At 47.0% G+C, this 22929-nt stretch overlaps 1 protein-coding gene across 1 annotated transcript in view; it reads left to right on the top strand.

Moving 5' to 3' along the window:
* Window positions 1–22929, top strand: part of LOC137341343 (rab11 family-interacting protein 4-like) — a 68472-nt gene that overhangs the window by 24483 nt on the left and 21060 nt on the right. Inside the window, exons 2-6 of the mRNA XM_068004468.1 lie at window positions 265–491; window positions 2471–2662; window positions 5527–5661; window positions 7531–7566; window positions 21717–21816. Of these exons, the coding sequence (XP_067860569.1) occupies window positions 346–491; window positions 2471–2662; window positions 5527–5661; window positions 7531–7566; window positions 21717–21816 (609 nt within the window). The 5' untranslated portion in view covers window positions 265–345. The remainder of the gene's footprint in view (window positions 1–264; window positions 492–2470; window positions 2663–5526; window positions 5662–7530; window positions 7567–21716; window positions 21817–22929) is intronic.

The following is a 22929-nucleotide window of genomic DNA, read 5'->3' as shown; positions in this document are numbered from 1 at the left end:
ACTGTCTATTTCTGTTTTAAATTTATTTAATTTATTTGACCCTTCCTGTGTTACCCTGACCCTGTTTGACCCTGACTCTTCCCTTGTGACCCTGACCCTGTGTGACCCTGATCCTTCCTGTGTGACCCTGACCCTGTGTGACCCTGACCCTGTCTGACCCTGACCCTGTGTGACCCTGATCCTTCCTGTGTGACCCTGACCCTGTGTGACCCTGACCCTGTGTGACCCTGACCCTTTCTCTAACTCTGTGGTGTTTCCCTGCAGACTGCCCAGGTCACGGTGGGTGGATTCCTGGATTGCGAGCCTGCGTACAGTGAGGGGGAACTCTACACTGATGAGGACACCATGACACTTGCCCACCACGAGGTTCCCCATGAATCGGACATGGATAACGCCATCGAAAGCGCCCAGACCTCCGAGACATCTGACAGGTGCAGCAGTGAGGAGAAGGACAGTGAACCAGGCAGTTTGTTCCTACCGGACAGAGAACAGTAAGTGTCTAACACTCTGCTCACTACATCACAGTCATCGGGGCAGAGACTGAACAAACCCAGCGAGCAAAGGGAGTGAGAGGGAAACCCCCTTCCCCAGAGACCCCCAGGTGAGAGAAAGGGGAAATCAGCCAGGGTTCCTGCTCCTGATCACTGTCCAGTGACCCCTGGGTCAGAGAGAGAGGGAAATCAGCCAGGGTTCCTGCTCCCGATCACTGTCCAGTGACCCCTGGGTTAGAGAGAGGGGGAAATCAGCCAGGGTTCCTGCTCCTGATCACTGTCCAGTGACCCCGGGGTTAGAGAGAGGGGAAATCAGCCAGGGTTCCTGCTCCCGATCACTGTCCAGTGACCCAGGGCACAGTGCGACTGAAACGCAGTCCCTGGGCACAGTGCGACTGAAACGCAGTCCTGGGGCACAGTGCGACTGAAACGCAGTCTGGACACCATGTGATTGAAATGCAGTCCCAGGGCACAGTGTGACAGAAATGCAGTCCCAGAGCACAGTGACTGAAACGCAGTCTGGACACCGTGTGATTGAAACGCAGTCCCAGGGCACAGTGTGACAGAAACGCAGTCCCAGAGCACAGTGCGACTGAAACGCAGTCTGGACACCATGTGATTGAAACGCAGTCCCAGGGCACAGTGTGACAGAAATGCAGTCCCAGAGCACAGTGTGACTGAAACGCAGTCTGGACACCGTGTGATTGAAATGCAGTCCCAGGGCACAGTGTGACAGAAACACAGTCCCAGGGCACAGTGCGACTGAAATGCAGTCTCGGGGCACAGTGATTGAAACACAGTCCCAGAGCACAGTGCGACTGAAACGCAGTCTGGACACCGTGTGATTGAAATGCAGTCCCAGGGCACAGTGTGACAGAAACGCAGTCCCAGAGCACAGTACGACTGAAACGCAGTCTGGACACCATGTGATTGAAATGCAGTCCCAGGGCACAGTGTGACAGAAACGCAGTCCCAAAGCACAGTGCGACTGAAACGCAGTCTGGACACCGTGTGATTGAAATGCAGTCCCAGGGCACAGTGTGACAGAAACGCAGTCCCAGAGCACAGTGTGACTGAAACGCAGTCCCAGAGCACAGTGCGACTGAAACGCAGTCTGGACACCATGTGATTGAAATGCAGTCCCAGGGCACAGTGTGACAGAAACGCAGTCCCAGAGCACAGTGCGACTGAAACGCAGTCTGGACACCGTGTGATTGAAACGCAGTCCCAGGGCACAGTGTGACAGAAACGCAGTCCCAGAGCACAGTGTGACTGAAACGCAGTCCCAGAGCACAGTGCGACTGAAACGCAGTCTGGACACCATGTGATTGAAATGCAGTCCCAGGGCACAGTGTGACAGAAACACAGTCCCAGAGCACAGTGCGACTGAAACGCAGTCTGGACACCATGTGATTGAAATGCAGTCCCAGGGCACAGTGTGACTGAAACGCAGTCCCAGAGCACAGTGCGACTGAAACGCAGTCTGGACACCATGTGATTGAAATGCAGTCCCAGGGCACAGTGTGACTGTAACGCAGTCCCAGGGCACAGTGTGACAGAAACACAGTTCTGGACACACTGTGAATGGAACGCGGTCCCATACAGAATGAATAAAACACAGTCATGTAGAGTGGTGTCTTTCGAGTTCTATGCAGCACCGTCACATATGATAAAATGACAGGTTTTAAATGCAGTGCTAATGCAGTGCTCTGGACTGCAGAGAGACAGCTCTCGAGTCACAACACACAATCGTCCCTCACACAACATTACCTCAACAGGAGAGATGGAATTAATTGGTTCGCATCCAGAAACCGTGTTTTGGTCTCGTGTCAAGATGATGGCCTGAGAGCAACGGCTCTCACCGGGAAATGTGAACAACTTCTGCACTGCGTCCCCCTCTCTCCGTGACCCGGGTCCAGCCCCACCTCTCAGGCTATCCCAGAATCCACATCACCCAAACTCTCTCCATCCCTTCCCAGGTCCAATCCACACAATCTGTCGGCAGCATCCGTTCGCTCGACTCATTCCACCGGCTCACTGATCAGTAACGAGGAACAGTTCGAGGATTACGGAGAGGGCGATGATGTCGATTACACACCCAGCAGCCCCTGCCCCGACGATGAGAGCAGAACAAACGGATTCTCTGACCTGGGCTCCTCGGTGTCCTCAAGGTCAGTGAGGGGACTCTTCCTAAACAGGAGGGGCGCAAGGGGGGAGATGGAGGGAGTTAGAGGGTAAATATCGGGAGATAGAGGGAGTTAGAGGGTAAATATCGGGAGATAGAGGGAGTTAGAGGGTAAACACAGGAGATAGAGGGAGTTAGAGGGTAAATACCGGGAGATAGAGGGAGTTAGAGGGTAAACACCGGGAGATGGAGGGAGTTAGACATCTGTAGTGGGTAAGTTGTTAGAGGGTATTCTGAGAGACAGGATCTACGGGCATTTGGAGAGGCAGGGACTGATTAGGAACAGTCAGCATGGTTTTGTGAGAGGAAAATCATGTCTCATGAATTTGATTGAGTTTTTTGAAGGGGTAACCAAGAAGATAGATGAGGGCTGTGCAGTAGACATGGTCTACATGGACTTCAGCAAAGCCTTTGACAAGGTACCGCATGGTAGGTTGTTACATAAGGTTAAATCTCACGGGATCCAAGGTGAGGTAGCCAATTGGATACAAAATTGGATTGACGACAGAAGACAGAGGGTGGTTGTAGAGGGTTGTTTTTCAAATTGGAGGCCTGTGACCAGCGGTGTGCCTCAGGGATCGGTGCTGGGTCCGCTGTTATTTGTTGTTTATATTAATGATTTGGATGAGAATTTAGGAGGCATGGTGAGTAAGTTTGCAGATGACACCAAGATTGGTGGCATTGTGGACAGTGAAGAAGGTTATCTAGGATTGCAATGGGATCTTGATAAATTGGGCCAGTGGGCCGATGAATGGCAGATGGAGTTTAATTTAGATAAATGTGAGGTGATGCATTTTGGTAGATCGAATCGGGCCAGGACCTACTCCGTTAATGGTAGGGCGTTGGGGAGAGTTATAGAACAAAGAGATCTAGGAGTACAGGTTCATAGCTCCTTGAAAGTGGAGTCACAGGTGGATAGGGTGGTGAAGAAGGCATTCGGCATGCTTGGTTTCATCGGTCAGAACATTGAATGCAGGAGTTGGGATGTCTTGTTGAAGTTGTACAAGACAAAAGTTAGGCCACACTTGGAGTACTGTGTACAGTTCTGGTCACCCTATTATAGAAAGGATATTATTAAACTAGAAAGAGTGCAGAAAAGATTTACTAGGATGCTACCGGGACTTGATGGTTTGACTTATAGGGAGAGGTTAGATAGACTGGGACTTTTTTCCCTGGAGAGTAGGAGGTTTAGGGGTGATCTTATAGAAGTCTATAAAATAATGAGGGGCATAGATAAGGTAGATAGTCAAAATCTTTTCCCAAAGGTCGGGGAGTCTTTCACGAGGGGACATAGATTTAAGGTGAGAGGGGAGAGATACAAAAGGGTCCAGAGGGGCAATTTTTTCACTCAAAGGGTGGTGAGTGTCTGGAACGAGCTGCCAGAGGCAGTAGTAGAGGCGGGTACAATTTTGTCTTTTAAAAAGCATTTGGACAGTTACATGGGCAAGATGGGTATAGAGGGATATGGGCCAAGTGCAGGCAATTGGGACTAGCTTAGTGGTATAAACTGGGCGACATGGACATGTTGGGCCGAAGGGCCTGTTTCCATGTTGTAAACTTCTATGATTCTATGATTCTAAATATCGGGAGATAGAGGGAGTTAGAGGGTAAATTATGGGAGATAGAGGGAGTTAGAGGGTAAATATCGGGAGATAGAGGGAGTTAGAGGGTAAATACCGGGAGATAGAGGGAGTTAGAGGATAAACACGGGGAGATAGAGGGAGTTAGAGGGTAAACACCGGGAGATAGAGGGAGTGAGAGCGTAAACACCAGGAGATGGAGGGAGTTAGAGGGTAAATTATGGGAGATAGAGGGAGTTAGAGGGTAAACACCAGGAGATGGAGGGAGTTAGAGGGTAAACACCGGGAGATAGAGGGAGTTAGAGGGTAAACACCGGGAGATAGAGGGAGTTAGAGGGTAAACACCGGGAGATAGAGGGAGTTAGAGCGTAAACACCGGGAGATGGAGGGAGTTAGAGGGAAAATTATGGGAGATGGAGGGAGTTAGAGGGTAAATACCGGGAGATAGAGGGAGTTAGAGGGTAAACACCGGGAGATAGAGGGAGTTAGAGGGTAAACACCGGGAGATGGAGGGAGTTAGAGGGTAAATTATGGGAGATGGAGGGAGTTAGAGGGTAAATACCGGGAGATAGAGGGAGTTAGAGGGTAAACACCGGGAGATAGAGGGAGTTAGAGGGTAAACACCGGGTGATGGAGGGAGTTAGAGGGTAAATTATGGGAGATGGAGGGAGTTAGAGGGTAAATACCAGGAGATGGAGGGAGTTAGAGGGTAAATACCGGGAGATAGAGGGAGTTAGAGGGTAAATACCGGGAGATAGAGGGAGTTAGAGGGTAAATTATAGGAGGTAAAGGGAGTTAGAGGGTAAATATCGGGAGATAGAGGGAGTTAGAGGGTAAACACCGGGAGATAGAGGGAGTTAGAGGGTAAATACCGGGAGATAGAGGGAGTTAGAGGGTAAACACCGGGAGATAGAGGGAGTTAGAGGGTAAACACCGGGAGATAGAGGGAGTTAGAGGGTAAACACCGGGAGATAGAGGGAGTTAGAGGGTAAATATCGGGAGATAGAGGGAAATAGAGGGTAAACACCAGGAGATAGAGGGAGTTAGAGGGTAAACACCGGGAGATAGAGGGAGTTAGAGGGTAAATACCGGGAGATAGAGGGAGTTAGAGGGTAAACACCGGGAGATAGAGGGAAATAGAGGGTAAACACCAGGAGATAGAGGGAGTTAGAGGGTAAACACCGGGAGATAGAGGGAGTTAGAGGGTAAATACCGGGAGATAGAGGGAGTGAAGAGAGTAAACACCGATTGATTCATTCTGTTCCCACAGTGCTGGACAGACCCCGCGGAAGGTGAGACACATATTTAGCGGTGAGTTCCTGGACGTTTACTGCTCCCAGTGCTGTAAGAAGATTAATCTTCTCAATGACTTGGAGGCACGGCTGAAAAAGTTAAAGGCAAACAGGTGGGTGGAAAGGACGAGACGCTGGAGTCACGGTAAAAATCGGCCCATTACAGTACAGTGACCCGTGTGAATATCGGCCCATTACAGTAAAGTGACCCGTGTGAATATCGGCCCATTACAGGACAGTGACCCGTGTGAATATCGGCCCATTACAGGACAGTGACCCGTGTGAATATCGGCCCATTACAGTACAGTGACCCGTGTGAATATCGGCCCATTACAGGACAGTGACCCGTGTGAATATCGGCCCATTACAGGACAGTGACCCGTGTGAATATCGGCCCATTACAGTACAGTGACCCGTGTGAATATCGGCCCATTACAGGACAGTGACCCGTGTGAATATCGGCCCATTACAGTACAGTGACCCGTGTGAATATCGGCCCATTACAGTACAGTGACCCGTGTGAATATCGGCCCATTACAGGACAGTGACCCGTGTGAATATCGGCCCATTACAGGACAGTGACCCGTGTGAATATCGGCCTATTACAGTAGTGACCCGTGTGAATATCGGCCTATTACAGTACAGTGACCCGTGTGAATATCGGCCCATTACAGGACAGTGACCCGTGTGAATATCGGCCCATTACAGGACAGTGACCCGTGTGAATATCGGCCCATTACAGTACAGTGACCCGTGTGAATATCGGCCCATTACAGGACAGTGACCCGTGTGAATATCGGCCCATTACAGGACAGTGACCCGTGTGAATATCGGCCTATTACAGTACAGTGACCCGTGTGAATATCGGCCCATTACAGTACAGTGACCCGTGTGAATATCGGCCCATTACAGTACAGTGACCCGTGTGAATATCGGCCTATTACAGTACAGTGACCCGTGTGAATATCGGCCCATTACAGTACAGTGACCCGTGTGAATATCGGCCCATTACAGTACAGTGACCCGTGTGAATATCAACCTATTACAGTCACAGGAAACCCGGGGCTCTCAATCTCAGGGCCCCCCCCAACCCAAAGTCAATGACCAGACCCCCTCACCGAATCACTCACCGAACCCACACGCTGTCAGTTGGCCTCCCGAAGTCTGATCGAGGGAAACTCTGTCTGCAGTCTGCACCTTTTTTTTTATTCGTTCATGGGATGTGGGCGTCGCTGGCGAGGCCAGCATTTATTGCCCATCCCTAATTGCCCTCGAGAAGGTGGTGGTGAGCCACCTTCTTGAACCGCTGCAGTCCGTGTGGTGAAGGTTCTCCCACAGTGCTGTTAGGAAGGGAGTTCCAGGATTTTGACCCAGCGACGATGAAGGAACGGCGATATATTCCCAAGTTGGGATGGTGTGTGACTTGGAGGGAAATGTGCAGGTGGTGTTGTTCCCATGTGCCTGCTGCTCTTGTCCTTCTAGGTGGTAGAGGTCGTGGGTTTGGGAGGTGCTGTTGAAGAAGCCTTGGCAAGTTGCTGCAGTGCATCCTGTGGATGGTACACATTGCAGCCACAGTGCGCCGGTGGTGAAGGGAGTGAATGTTTAGGGTGGTGGATGGGGTGCCAATCAAGCGGGCTGCTCTGTCCTATAGTTCCGATACCCGCTCCCAGCTGTCAAGACCCCCTGGAGCAGAGTGAAGTCCGAAAGTGACCACTTTATAGTCCATAAACCAGACAGGTGACACTCTCCGGGTGGGGAGACAGGTTGGGGCTGAGTTGTGATGCCCCCTACAGTTGAATAGGAAGACTGTCCACTCAATGAAGTATCAGAGGGGAGGGTCTGTCTGTGAGACCGAGCAACACCTGTGGGAGAGGGGGAGGGGAGGGGGACGAATGAAAGGAGAGAGGAAGATGACCGGGTTTCGAGGTTTGTTCTCTGTGTCACGACTACCACTGATCGAACTCCCTTTCCTTCTTTTCCAGCCCCAACAGGAAGATCTCGTCCACAGCCTTCGGGAGGTAAGGACTCCCTATCCTCGTCCATTGTGTGCCTATGATGGGGCAGGGGTCAAGGGCCGGGGCCGGGGCCAGGGGTCAAGGGCCGGAGCCAGGGTCTTGGGACAGGAGATGGTGTAGGAAATTTACAGGAGCATCCAATTGATGCTGGATACGACCCTGAAATTCTACAGGGTGAACTTTCTACAGGGTGATCTTCCTATAGGGTGAACTTTCTATAGGGTGAACTTTCTACAGGGTGATCTTCCTATAGGGTGAACGTCCTAGAGGGTGAACTTCCTATAGGGTGAACTTTCTACAGGGTGATCTTCCTATAGGGTGAACTTCCAACAGGGTGATCTTCCTATAGGGTGAACTTTCTACAGGGTGATCTTCCTATAGGGTGAACTTCCTAGAGGGTGAACTTCCTATAGGGTGAACTTTCTACAGGGTGATCTTCCTATAGGGTGAACTTCCTATAGGGTGAACTTTCTACAGGGTGATCTTCCTAAAGGGTGAACTTCCTATAGGGTGAACTTTCGATAGGGTGATCTTCCCACAGGGTGAACTTCCTATCGGGTGAACTTTCTACAGGGTGATATTCCTATAAGGTGAACTTTCTACAGGATGATCTTCCTATAGGGTGAACTTTCTATAGGGTGAATTTTCTACAGGATGATCTTCCTATAGGGTGAACTTTCGATAGGGTGATCTTCCTATAGGGTGAACGTCCTATAGGGTGAACTTTCTACCGGGTGATCTTCCGATAGGGTAAACCTTCTATAGGGTGATCTTATTATCGGGTGATCTTCCTATAGGGTGAACTTTCTATAGGGTGAACTTTCTATAGGTTGAATCTTCAATAGGGTGAACTTCCTGTAGGGTAAACATTCTAAAGGGTAATCTTCCGATAGGGTGAACTTTCTACAGGGTGATCTTCCTATAGGGCGAACTTCCTATAGGGTGAACTTTCGATAGGGTGATCTTCCCACAGGGTGAACTTCCTATAGGGTGAACTTTCTACAGGGTGATATTCCTATAGGGTGAACTTTCTACAGGATGATCTTCCTATAGGGTGAACTTTCTATAGGGTGGATTTTCTACAGGATGATCTTCCTGTAGGGTGAACTTTCTATAGGGTGATCTTCCTGTAGGGTGAACGTCCTATAGGGTGAACTTTCTACAGGGTGATCTTCCAATTGGGTGAACTTTCTACGGGGTGATCTTCCTATAGGGTAAACTTACTATAGGGTGATCATCCTATAGGGTGAACTTTCTATAGGGTGAACTTTCGACCGGGTGATCTTCCTGTAGGGTAAACCTTCTATAGGGTGATCTTCCTATCGGGTGATCATCCTATAGGGTGAACTTTCTATAGGATGAACTTTCTATAGGGTGATCTTCCTATCGGGTGATCATCCTATAGGGTGAACTTTCTATAGGGTGAATTTTCTATAGGGTGAATCTTCAATAGGGTGATCTTCCTATAGGGTAAACTTTCTACAGGGTAATCTTCCTATAGGGTAATCTTCCTATAGGGTGAACTTCCTATAGGGTGATCTTCCTATAGGGTGAACCTTCTATAGGGTGATCTTCCCATAGGGTAAAACTTCTACAGGGTGATCTTCCTACAGGGTGATCTTCCTATAGGGTGAATTTTCTACTGGGTGATCTTCCTATTGGGTGAACTTTCTATAGGGTGAACTTCCGATAGGGTGAACTTTCTACAGGGTGAACTTTCTACAGGGTGAACTTCCTACAGGGTGATCTTCCTATAGGGTGAACTTCCTATAGGGTGAACTTTCTACAGGGTGAACTTCCTATAGGGTGAACTTCCTATAGGGTGAACTTTCTACAGGATGATCTTCCTATAGGGTGAACTTTCTACAGGGTGATATTCCTATAGGGTGAACTTTCTACAGGATGATCTTCCTATAGGGTGAACTTTCTACAGGATGATCTTCCTATAAGGTGAACTTTCTACAGGATGATCTTCCTATAGGGTGAACTTTCTATAGGGTGAATTTTCTACAGGATGATCTTCCTATAGGGTGAACTTTCTACAGGGTGATCTTCCTATAGGGTAAACTTACTATAGGGTGATCATCCGACAGGGTGAACTTTCTATAGGGTGAACTTTCGACCGGGTGATCTTCCTATAGGGTAAACCTTCTATAGGGTGATCTTCCCATAGGGTAAAACTTCTACAGGGTGATCTTCCTACAGGGTGATCTTCCTATAGGGTGAATTTTCTACTGGGTGATCTTCCTATTGGGTGAACTTTCTATAGGGTGAACTTCCGATAGGGTGAACTTTCTACAGGGTGAACTTTCTACAGGGTGAACTTCCTACAGGGTGATCTTCCTATAGGGTGAACTTCCTATAGGGTGAACTTTCTACAGGGTGAACTTCCTATAGGGTGAACTTCCTATAGGGTGAACTTTCTACAGGATGATCTTCCTATAGGGTGAACTTTCTACAGGGTGATATTCCTATAGGGTGAACTTTCTACAGGATGATCTTCCTATAGGGTGAACTTTCTACAGGATGATCTTCCTATAAGGTGAACTTTCTACAGGATGATCTTCCTATAGGGTGAACTTTCTATAGGGTGAATTTTCTACAGGATGATCTTCCTATAGGGTGAACTTTCTACAGGGTGATCTTCCTATAGGGTAAACTTACTATAGGGTGATCATCCGACAGGGTGAACTTTCTATAGGGTGAACTTTCGACCGGGTGATCTTCCTATAGGGTAAACCTTCTATAGGGTGATCTTCCTATCGGGTGATCATCCTATAGGGTGAATCTTCAATAGGGTGATCTTCCTATAGAGTAAACTTTCTACAGGGTAATCTTCCGATAGGGTGAACTTCCTATAGGGTGATCTTCCTATAGGGTGAACCTTCTATAGGGTGATCTTCCCATAGGGTAAAACTTCTACAGGGTGATCTTCCTACAGGGTGATCTTCCTATAGGGTGAATTTTCTACTGGGTGATCTTCCTATTGGGTGAACTTTCTATAGGGTGAACTTCCGATAGGGTGAACTTTCTACAGGGTGATCTTCCTATAGGGTGAACTTTCTATAGGGTGAACTTTCTATAGGGTGAACTTCCTACAGGGTGAACTTTCTACAGGGTGAACTTTCTACAGGGTGATCTTCCTATAGGGTGAACTTCCTATAGGGTGAACTTTCTACAGGGTGATCTTCCTAAAGGGTGAACTTCCTATAGGGTGAACTTTCGATAGGGTGATCTTCCCACAGGGTGAACTTCCTATAGGGTGAACTTTCTACAGGGTGATATTCCTGTAGGGTGAACTTTCTACAGGATGATCTTCCTATAGGGTGAACTTTCGATAGGGTGATCTTCCTATAGGGTGAACGTCCTATAGGGTGAACTTTCTACCGGGTGATCTTCCGATAGGGTAAACCTTCTATAGGGTGATCTTATTATCGGGTGATCTTCCTATAGGGTGAACTTTCTATAGGGTGAACTTTCCATAGGTTGAATCTTCAATAGGGTGAACTTCCTGTAGGGTAAACATTCTAAAGGGTAATCTTCCGATAGGGTGAACTTTCTACAGGGTGATCTTCCTATAGGGCGAACTTCCTATAGGGTGAACTTTCGATAGGGTGATCTTCCCACAGGGTGAACTTCCTATAGGGTGAACTTTCTACAGGGTGATATTCCTATAGGGTGAACTTTCTACAGGATGATCTTCCTATAGGGTGAACTTTCTATAGGGTGGATTTTCTACAGGATGATCTTCCTGTAGGGTGAACTTTCTATAGGGTGATCTTCCTGTAGGGTGAACGTCCTATAGGGTGAACTTTCTACAGGGTGATCTTCCAATTGGGTGAACTTTCTACGGGGTGATCTTCCTATAGGGTAAACTTACTATAGGGTGATCATCCTATAGGGTGAACTTTCTATAGGGTGAACTTTCGACCGGGTGATCTTCCTGTAGGGTAAACCTTCTATAGGGTGATCTTCCTATCGGGTGATCATCCTATAGGGTGAACTTTCTATAGGGTGAATTTTCTATAGGGTGAATCTTCAATAGGGTGATCTTCCTATAGGGTAAACTTTCTACAGGGTAATCTTCCTATAGGGTAATCTTCCTATAGGGTGAACTTCCTATAGGGTGATCTTCCTATAGGGTGAACCTTCTATAGGGTGATCTTCCCATAGGGTAAAACTTCTACAGGGTGATCTTCCTACAGGGTGATCTTCCTATAGGGTGAATTTTCTACTGGGTGATCTTCCTATTGGGTGAACTTTCTATAGGGTGAACTTCCGATAGGGTGAACTTTCTACAGGGTGAACTTTCTACAGGGTGAACTTCCTACAGGGTGATCTTCCTATAGGGTGAACTTCCTATAGGGTGAACTTTCTACAGGGTGAACTTCCTATAGGGTGAACTTCCTATAGGGTGAACTTTCTACAGGATGATCTTCCTATAGGGTGAACTTTCTACAGGGTGATATTCCTATAGGGTGAACTTTCTACAGGATGATCTTCCTATAGGGTGAACTTTCTACAGGATGATCTTCCTATAGGGTGAACTTTCTATAGGGTGAATTTTCTACAGGATGATCTTCCTATAGGGTGAACTTTCTACAGGGTGATCTTCCTATAGGGTAAACTTACTATAGGGTGATCATCCGACAGGGTGAACTTTCTATAGGGTGAACTTTCGACCGGGTGATCTTCCTATAGGGTAAACCTTCTATAGGGTGATCTTCCTATCGGGTGATCATCCTATAGGGTGAATCTTCAATAGGGTGATCTTCCTATAGAGTAAACTTTCTACAGGGTAATCTTCCGATAGGGTGAACTTCCTATAGGGTGATCTTCCTATAGGGTGAACCTTCTATAGGGTGATCTTCCCATAGGGTAAAACTTCTACAGGGTGATCTTCCTACAGGGTGATCTTCCTATAGGGTGAATTTTCTACTGGGTGATCTTCCTATTGGGTGAACTTTCTATAGGGTGAACTTCCGATAGGGTGAACTTTCTACAGGGTGATCTTCCTATAGGGTGAACTTTCTATAGGGTGAACTTTCTATAGGGTGAACTTCCTACAGGGTGAACTTTCTACAGGGTGAACTTTCTACAGGGTGATCTTCCTATAGGGTGAACTTCCTATAGGGTGAACTTTCTACAGGGTGATCTTCCTAAAGGGTGAACTTCCTATAGGGTGAACTTTCGATAGGGTGATCTTCCCACAGGGTGAACTTCCTATAGGGTGAACTTTCTACAGGGTGATATTCCTGTAGGGTGAACTTTCTATAGGGTGAATTTTCTACAGGATGATCTTCCTGTAGGGTGAACTTTCTATAGGGTGATCTTCCTGTAGGGTGAACGTCCTATAGGGTGAACTTTCTACAGGGTGATCATCCAATTGGGTGAACTTTCTACGGGGTGATCTTCCTATAGGGTAAACTTACTATAGGGTGATCATCCTATAGGGTGAACTTTCTATAGGGTGAACTTTCGACCAGGTGATCTTCCTGTAGGGTAAACCTTCTATAGGGTGATCTTCCTATCGGGTGATCATCCTATAGGGTGAACTTTCTATAGGGTGAATTTTCTATAGGGTGAATCTTCAATAGGGTGATCTTCCTATAGGGTAAACTTTCTACAGGGTAATCTTCCTATAGGGTAATCTTCCTATAGGGTGAACTTCCTATAGGGTGATCTTCCTATAGGGTGAACCTTCTATAGGGTGAACCTTCTATAGGGTAAAACTTCTACAGGGTGATCTTCCTACAGGGTGATCTTCCTATAGGGTGAATTTTCTACTGGGTGATCTTCCTATTGGGTGAACTTTCTATAGGGTGAACTTCCGATAGGGTGAACTTTCTACAGGGTGAACTTTCTATAGGGTGAACTTTCTACAGGGTGATCTTCCTACAGGGTGAACTTCCTACAGGGTGATCTTCCTATAGGGTGAACTTCCTATAGGGTGAACTTTCTACAGGGTGAACTTCCTATAGGGTGAACTTCCTATAGGGTGAACTTTCTACAGGATGATCTTCCTTTCGGGTGAACTTTCTACAGGGTGATATTCCTATAGGGTGAACTTTCTACAGGATGACCTTCCTATAGGGTGAACTTTCTACAGGATGATCTTCCTATAAGGTGAACTTTCTACAGGATGATCTTCCTATAGGGTGAACTTTCTATAGGGTGAATTTTCTACAGGATGATCTTCCTATAGGGTGAACTTTCTACAGGATGATCTTCCTATAGGGTGAACTTTCTATAGGGTGAACTTTCTACAGGGTGATCTTCCTATAGGGTAAACTTACTATAGGGTGATCATCCGACAGGGTGAACTTTCTACAGGGTGAACTTTCGACCGGGTGATCTTCCTATAGGGTAAACCTTCTATAGGGTGATCTTCCTATCGGGTGATCATCCTATAGGGTGAATCTTCAATAGGGTGATCTTCCTATAGAGTAAACTTTCTACAGGGTAATCTTCCGATAGGGTGAACTTCCTATAGGGTGATCTTCCTATAGGGTGAACCTTCTATAGGGTGATCTTCCCATAGGGTAAAACTTCTACAGGGTGATCTTCCTACAGGGTGATCTTCCTATAGGGTGAATTTTCTACTGGGTGATCTTCCTATTGGGTGAACTTTCTATAGGGTGAACTTCCGATAGGGTGAACTTTCTACAGGGTGATCTTCCTATAGGGTGAACTTTCTATAGGGTGAACTTTCTATAGGGTGAACTTCCTACAGGGTGAACTTTCTACAGGGTGATCTTCCTATAGGGTAATCTTCCTATAGGGTGAACTTCCTATAGGGTGATCTTCCCATAGGGTGAACCTTCTATAGGGTGATCTTCCCATAGGGTAAAACTTCTACAGGGTGATCTTCCTACAGGGTGATCTTCCTATAGGGTGAATTTTCTACTGGGTGATCTTCCTATTGGGTGAACTTTCTATAGGGTGAACTTCCGATAGGGTGAACTTTCTACAGGGTGATCTTCCTATAGGGTGAACTTTCTATAGGGTGAACTTTCTATAGGGTGAACTTCCTACAGGGTGAACTTTCTACAGGGTGATCTTCCTATAGGGTGAACTTCCTATAGGGTGAACTTCCTATAGGGTGAACTTTCTACAGGGTGATCTTCCTAAAGGGTGAACTTCCTATAGGGTGAACTTTCGATAGGGTGATCTTCCCACAGGGTGAACTTCCTATAGGGTGAACTTTCTACAGGGTGATATTCCTATAGGGTGAACTTTCTACAGGATGATCTTCCTATAGGGTGAACTTTCTATAGGGTGAATTTTCTACAGGATGATCTTCCTGTAGGGTGAACGTCCTATAGGGTGAACTTTCTACAGGGTGATCTTCCTATAGGGTAAACCTTCTATAGGGTGATCTTCCTATCGGGTGATCATCCTATAGGGTGAACTTTCTATAGGGTGAATTTTCTATAGGGTGAATCTTCAATAGGGTGATCTTCCTATAGGGTAAACTTTCTACAGGGTAATCTTCCTATAGGGTGAACTTCCTATAGGGTGAACTTCCTATAGGGTGATCTTCCTATAGGGTAAAACTTCTACAGGGTGATCTTCCTACAGGGTGATCTTCCTATAGGGTGAATTTTCTACTGTGTGATCTTCCTATTGGGTGAACTTTCTATAGGGTGAACTTCCGATAGGGTGAACTTTCTACAGGGTGATCTTCCTATAGGGTGAACTTTCTATAGGGTGAACTTTCTACAGGGTGATCTTCCTATAGGGTGAACTTTCTACAGGGTGATCTTCCTATAGGGTGAACTTTCTACAGGGTGATCTTCCTATAGGGTGAACTTTCTATAGGGTGAACGTCCTCTAGGGTGAACTTCCTATAGCGTGAACTTTCCACAGGGTGAACTTCCTATAGCGTGAACTTTCCACAGGGTGAACTTCCTATAGGGTGAGCTTTCTATTGGGTGAACTTCCTACCGGGTGAACTTCCCTTAGGGTAAACTTTCTACAGGGTGAACTTCCAATAGGGTGAACGTTCTATAACGTGAACTTCCTATAGGGTGAACTTTCTATAGGGTGGACTTTCCACAGGGTGAACTTCCTAGAGGGTGAACTTTCTATGAGGTGAACTTCCTTTAGGGTGAACTTTCTATAGGGGGGACTTTCCATAGGGTGAACTTCCTAGAGGGTGGACTTTCCACAGGGTGAACTTTCTACAGGGTGAACTTCCTATAGGGTGAACTTCCTGTAGGGTGAACTTTCTATTGGGTGAACTTTCCATAGGGTAAACTTTCTACAGGGTGATCTTCCAATAGGGTGAACTTTCTATAGGGTGATCTTGCTGTAGGGTGAACTTCCTATAGGGTGAACTTTCTATAGGGTGGACTTTCCACAGGGTGAACTTCCTCTCGGGTGAACATTTTCTCAGGGTGAACTTCATATAGGGTAAACTTTCTACAGGGTGAACTTCCTACCGGGTGAACTTCATATCGGGTCAACTTTCTATAGGGTGAACATCCTATAGGGTGAACTTTCTATAGGGTGAACTTCCTATAGGGTGAACTTTCTATAGGGTGAACTTCCTACAGGGTGAATTTTCTATCGGGTCAACTTCCTACAGGATGATCTACCTACAGGGTGAACTTTCCACAGGGTGAACTTTCCACAGGGTGAACTTCCTACAGGGTGAACTTCCTATAGGGTGAACTTTCTACAGGGTGCACTTCCTATAGGGTGAACTTCCTAGAGGGTGAACTTCCTATAGGGTGAACTTCCTATAGGGTGAACTTTCTACAGGGTGAACTTCCTAGAGGGTGAACTTCCTATAGGGTGAACTTTCTACAGGGTGAACTTCCTATAGGGTGAACTTCCTAGAGGGTGAACTTCCTATAGGGTGAACTTCCTATAGGGTGAACTTTCTACAGGGTGAACTTCCTAGAGGGTGAACTTCCTATAGGGTGAACTTTCTACAGGGTGAACTACCTATCGGGTGAACTTCCTATAGGGCAAACATTCTATAGGGTGAACGTTCTACAGGGTGAACTTCCGAGAGGGTGAACTTCCTATAGGGTGAACTTTCCATAAGGTGAACGTCTTATAGGGTGAACTTTCTATAGGGTGGACTTTCCACAGGGTGAACTTCCGAGAGGGTGGACTTTCCACAGGGTGAACTTCCGAGAGGGTGAACTTCCTATAAGGCGAACTTCCTATAGGGTGAACTTTCTACAGGGTGATCTTCCGACAGGGTGAACTTTCTACAGTGTGAACTTCCTATAGAGTGAACTTTCTATAAGGTGAACTTTCTACAGGGTGAACTTCCTATAGGGTGAACTTTCTACAGGGTGATCTTCCGACAGGGTGAACTTCCTACAGGGTGAACTTCCTATAGAGTGAACTTTCTAAAAGATGAGCTTCCTACAGGGTGAACTTTCTACAGGGTGAACTTCCTACAGGGTGAACTTTCTACAGGGTGAACTTCCTACAGGGTGAACTTTCTTCAGGGTGAACCTTCTTCAGGGTGAACTTCCGACAGGGTGAACTTTCTAGAGGCTGAACTTTCTCCATGGTGAACTTCCTATAGGGTGAACTTTCTATAGGGTAAACTTTCGACAGGGTGAACTTCCTATAGGGTGAACTTTCTACAGGGTGAACTTCCTATAGGGTGAACTTTCTACAGGGTGATCTTCCGACAGGGTGAACTTCCTACAGGGTGAACTTCCTATAGAGTGAACTTTCTATAAGGTGAGCTTCCTACAGGGTGAACTTTCTACAGGGTGAACTTTCTACAGGGTGAACTTCCTACAGGGTGAACTTTCTTCAGGGTGAACCTTCTTCAGGGTGAACCTTCTTCAGGGTGAACTTCCGACAGGGTGAACTTTCTAGAGGCTGAACTTTCTCCATGGTGAACTTCCTATAGGGTGAACTTTCTATAGGGTAAACTTTTGACAGGGTGAACTTCCTATAGGGTGAACTTTCTACAGGGTGATCTTCCTATAGGGTGAACTTTCTACAGGGTGATCTTCCGACAGGGTGAACTTCCTACAGGGTGAACTTCCTATAGAGTGAACTTTCTATAAGGTGAACTTCCTACAGGGTGAACTTTCTTCAGGGTGAACGTCCTATCGGGTGAACTTTCTAGAGGGTGAACTTTCTCCAGGGTGAACTTCCGACAGGGTGAACTTTCTAGAGGGTGAACTTTCTCCAGGGTGAACTTTCTTCAGGGTGAACTTCCGACAGGGTGAACTTTCTAGAGGGTGAACTTTCTCCAGGGTGAACTTCCTATAGGGTGAACTTTCTATAGAGTAAACTTTCGACAGGGTGAACTTCCTATAGGGTGAACTTTCTACAGGGTGATCTTCCTATAGGGTGAACTTCCTATAGGGTGAACATCCTACAGGGTGAACTTCCTATAGGGTGAACTTTCTTCAGGGTGAACTTCCTACAGGGTGAACTTTCTAGAGGGTGAACTTTCTCCAGGGTGAACTTCCTATAGGGTGAACTTTCTATAGGGTAAACATTCGACAGGGTGAACTTCCTATAGGGTGAACTTTCTACAGGGTGATCTTCCTATAGGGTGAACTTCCTATAGGGTGAACTTTCTACAGGGTGATCTTCCTATAGGGTGAACTTTCTATAGGGTGATCTTGCTGTAGGGTGAACTTCCTATAGGGTGAACTTTCTATAGGGTAAACTTTCGACAGGGTGAACTTCCTATAGGGTGAACTTTCTACAGGGTGATCTTCCTATAGGGTGAACTTCCTACCGGGTGAACTTCCTATAGGGTGAACTTTCTATCGGGTGAACTTCCGAGAGGGTGAACTTCCTATACGGTGAACTTCCTATAGGGTGAACTTTCTATAGGGTGAACTTTCCACAGGGTGAACTTCCTAGAGGGTGAACTTCCTAGAGGGTGAACTTACTATAGGTTGAACTTCCTATAGGGTGAACTTTCTACAGGGTGAACTTTCTACCGGGTGAATGTCCTATAGGGTGAACTTTCTAGAGGGTGAACTTTCTCCAGGGTGAACTTTCTTCAGGGTGAACTTTCTTCAGGGTGAACTTCCTATAGGGTGAACTTTCTATCGGGTGAACTTTCCACAGGGTGAACTTCCGAGAGGGTGAACTTCCTATACAGTGAACTTCCTATAGGGTGAACTTTCTATAGGGTGAACTTTCCACAGGGTGAACTTCCTATCGGGTGAACTTTCTATAAGGTGAACTTCCTACAGGGTGAACTTCCTATAGGGTGAACTTTCTGTAAGGTGAACGTCCTATAGGGTGAACTTTCTACAGGGTGAACTTTCTACAAGGTGAACTTCCTATAGGGTGAACTTCCTATAGGGTGAACTTTGCACAGGGTGAACTTCCGAGAGGGTGAACTTCCTATAGGGTGAACTTTCTGTAAGGTGAACGTCCTATAGGGTGAACTTTCTATAGGGTGAACTTTGCACAGGGTCAACTTCCTACAGGGTGAACTTTCTATATGGTGAACTTCCGAGAGGGTGAACTTCCTATAGGGTGAACCTTCTGTAAGGTGAATGTCCTATAGGGTGAACTTTCTATAGGTTGAACTTTCCACAGGGTGAACTTCCTATAGGGTGAACTTTCTACAAGGTGAACTTTCTACAGGGTGAACTTCCTACAGGGTGAACTTTCTACAAGGTGAACTTTCTACAGGGTGAACTTCCTACAGGGTGAACTTTCTACAGGGTGAACTTTGCACAGGGTGAACTTCCGAGAGGGTGAACTTCCTATAGGGTGAACTTTCTGTAAGGTGAACGTCCTATAGGGTGAACTTTCCACAGGGTGAACCTCCGAGAGGGTGAACTTTCTATAAGGTGATCTTTCTACAGGGTGAACTTCCTATAGGGTGAACTTTCTACAAGGTGAACTTCCTAGAGGGTGAACTTCCTAGAGGGTGAACTTTCTACAGGGTGAACTTTCTATAGGGTGAACTTACTATTGGGTGAACTTCCTATAGGGTGAACTTCCTATAGGGTGAACTTCCTATAGGGTGAACTTCCTATAGGGTGAACTTTCCACAGGGTGAACTTCCTATAGGGTGAACTTCCTATAGGGTGAACTTTCCACAGGGTGAACTTCCTATAGGGTGAACTTTCCACAGGGTGAACTTCCAATAGGGTGAACTTTCTAGAGTGTGAACTTTCTATTGGGTCAACTTTCCACATGGTGAACTTCCTACAGGGCGAACTTCCTATAGGGTGAACTTCCTATAGGGTGAACTTTCCACAGGGTGAACTTCCAATAGGGTGAACTTCCTATAGGGTGAACTTTCTACAGGGTGAACATTCTACAGGGTGAACTTCCTAGATGGTGAACTTCCTATAGGGTGAACTTCCTATAGGGTGAACTTTCTACAGGGTGAACATTCTACAGGGTGAACTTCCTCGACGGTGAACTTTCTACAGGGTGAACTTCCTATAGGGTGAACTTTCTACAGGGCGAACTTCCTATAGGGTGAACTTCCTATAGGGTGAACTTTCCACAGGATGAACTTCCTATCGGGTGAACTTTCTACAGGGTGAACTTCCTACAGGGTGAACTTTCTATAGGGAGAACTTTCTACTGGGTGAACTTCCTATAGGGTGAACTTTCTACATGGTAAACTTCCTATAGGGTGAACCTTCTACAGGGTGATCTTCCGACAGGGTGAACTTCCGACAGGGTGAACTTCCTATAGGGTGAACTTTCCACAGGGTGAACTTTCTATAGGGTGAACTTCCTTTTGGGTGAGCTTTCTACAGGGTGAACTTCCTATAGGGTGAACTTTCTACAGGGTGAACTTCCTATAGGGTAAACTTTCTCCAGGGTGAACTTCCTATAGGGTGAACTTTCTACAGGGTGAACTTTCTATAGGGTGAACTTCCTTTTGGGTGAGCTTTCTACAGGGTGAACTTCCTATAGGGTGAACTTTCTACAGGGTGAACTTCCTATAGGGTAAACTTTCTCCAGGATGATCTTCCTACAGGGTGAACTTTCCACAGGGTGAACTTTCTATAAGGTGAACTTCCTATAGGATGAACTTCCTATAGGGTGAACTTTCTATAAGGTGAACTTCCTATATGGTGAACTTTCTATAAGGTGAACTTCATATAGGGTGAACTTTCTATAGGGTGGACTTTCCACAGGGTGAACTTCCAATAGGGTGAACTTTCTAGAGTGTGAACTTTCTATTGGGTCAACTTCCTACAGGGCGAACTTCCTATAGGGTGAACTTCCTATAGGGTGAACTTTCCACAGGGTGAACTTTCTACTGGGTGAACTTCCTAGAGCGTGAACTTCCTATAGGGTGAACTTTCTACAGGGTGAACTTTCTACAGGGTGAACTTCCTATAGGGTGAACTTTCTACAGGGTGAACTTTCTACAGGGTGAACTTCCTATAGGGTGAACTTCCTACAGGGTGAACTTCCTACAGGGTGAACTTTCCATAGGGTGAACTTCCTATAGGGTGAACTTTCCACAGGGTGAACTTCCTATAGGGTGAACTTCCTATAGGGTGAACTTCCTATAGGGTGAACTTCCTATCAGGTGAAATTTCTACAGGGTCAACGTTCGATGGGGTGAATCTTTGGAATTCTTGATCCCAAAAAGCTGTGGAGGCTGAGTCATTGAATACATTCAAGGCTGAGTTAGACAAATTTTGATCAGCGAAGGAGCCAAAGGATATGGGGAAAGGGCGGGAAAGTGGAGTTGAGGTAAAAATCAGATCAACCATGATCTCATTAAGTGGCGGAGCAGGCTCGAGGGGCCGAATGGCCTACTCCTGCTCCTATCTCTTACAGTCTCTTATGGTGAACGTTCGATGGGGTGAACTTTCTTTGCTTGTCACTAATGGTTGAAAACTGTTGAAAAATTATGTACATCACAAGGCCAAGTGTCTGAGATGCTTTGCTGGGGAGCAACATTCCCCCCCCCCTCCCCCCTCCCCCCATCCCTCCCCTCCCCCCATCCCTCCCCTCCCCTCCTCCCCCATCCCTCCCCCCATCCCTATCCACCCCTCCCCCTCACTCCCCATCCCCCTCCCCCTCACTCCCCATCCCCCTCCACCCCTCCCCCTCACTCCCCATCCCCCTCCACCCCTCCCCATCCCTCCCCCTCCCCCCCACCCCTTCCCCCCCCTCGAGTCCGGTTGTAATACAGGATCTGTGTTTATTTCTGTCAGGCAACTTTTCCACAACAGTAACATGAGCAGCAGTGATGGGAGCACTGAGGATCTGTTCAGGGACAGCATCGACTCGTGTGACAACGACATCACTGAGAAGGTAAGTCTCACGGGGGTGGGGGTCTATAATGTGTCTGGGCCGGAGCAGTCTCCCCACCCCCCTCCCCCCCGCGATGTGATGTGAGCTACATGTCAACTAATCACAATCCACACAAATAGCTCCATTACTGACCGAACGACCACAGACCACTGGTGCAGAATGAAGCATTCCCCTCAGAACATGACAGTGCAGAGGGAGCTTTACTCTGTGGTTGATTCTTAATTGCCCTCTGAAATGGCCTAGCAAGCCACTCAGTTGTAAAATCTCGCTACGAAAAGTCATAATAAGATTAAAACCGGACGGACCACCCGGCATCGGACCACTAGGCACCGGACACGACAACGGCAAAACACCAAGCCCAGTCGACCCTGCAAGGTCCTCCTTACTAACATCTGGGGACTTGTGCCAAAATTGGGAGAGCTGTCCCACAGACTAGTCAAGCAACAGCCTGACATAGCCATACTCACAGAATCATATCTTTCAGCCAACGTCCCAGACTCTTCCATCACCATCCCTGGGGATGTCCTGTCCCACCGGCAGGACAGACCCACCAGAGGTGGCGGTACAGTGATATACAGTCAGGAGGGAGTGGCCCTGGGAGTCCTCAACATTGACTCTGGACCCGATGAAATCTCATGGCATCAGGTCAAACATGGGCAAGGAAACCTCCTGCTGATTACCACCTACCGTCCTCCCTCAGCTGATGAATCAGTCCTCCTCCATGTTGAGCACCACTTGGAAAAAGCACTGAGGGTAGCAAGGGCACAGAATGTACTCTGGGTGGGAGACTTCAATGTCCATCACCAAGAGTGGCTCGGTGGACATAGCTGCTAGACTGGGCCTGCGGCAGGTGGTGAGCGAACCAACACGAGGGAAAAACTTACTTGACCTTGTCCTCACCAATCTCCCTGTCGCAAATGCATCTGTCCATGACAGTATTGGTAGGAGTGACCACCGCACAGTCCTCGTGGAGATGAAGTCCCGTCTTTGCACTGAGGACACCATCCAACGTGTTGTGTGGCACTACCACCGTGCTAAATGGGATAGATTCAGAACGGATCGAGCAGCTCAAAATTGGGCATCCATGAGGCGCTGTGGGCCATCAGCAGCAGC

Source organism: Heptranchias perlo, chromosome 23, assembly GCF_035084215.1.
Source record: "Heptranchias perlo isolate sHepPer1 chromosome 23, sHepPer1.hap1, whole genome shotgun sequence".
In the NCBI taxonomy this organism is placed as follows: Eukaryota; Metazoa; Chordata; class Chondrichthyes; order Hexanchiformes; family Hexanchidae; genus Heptranchias; species Heptranchias perlo.
Note: the sequence above shows the minus strand (reverse complement) of the source record. Positions and strands in the feature narration are given on the sequence as shown.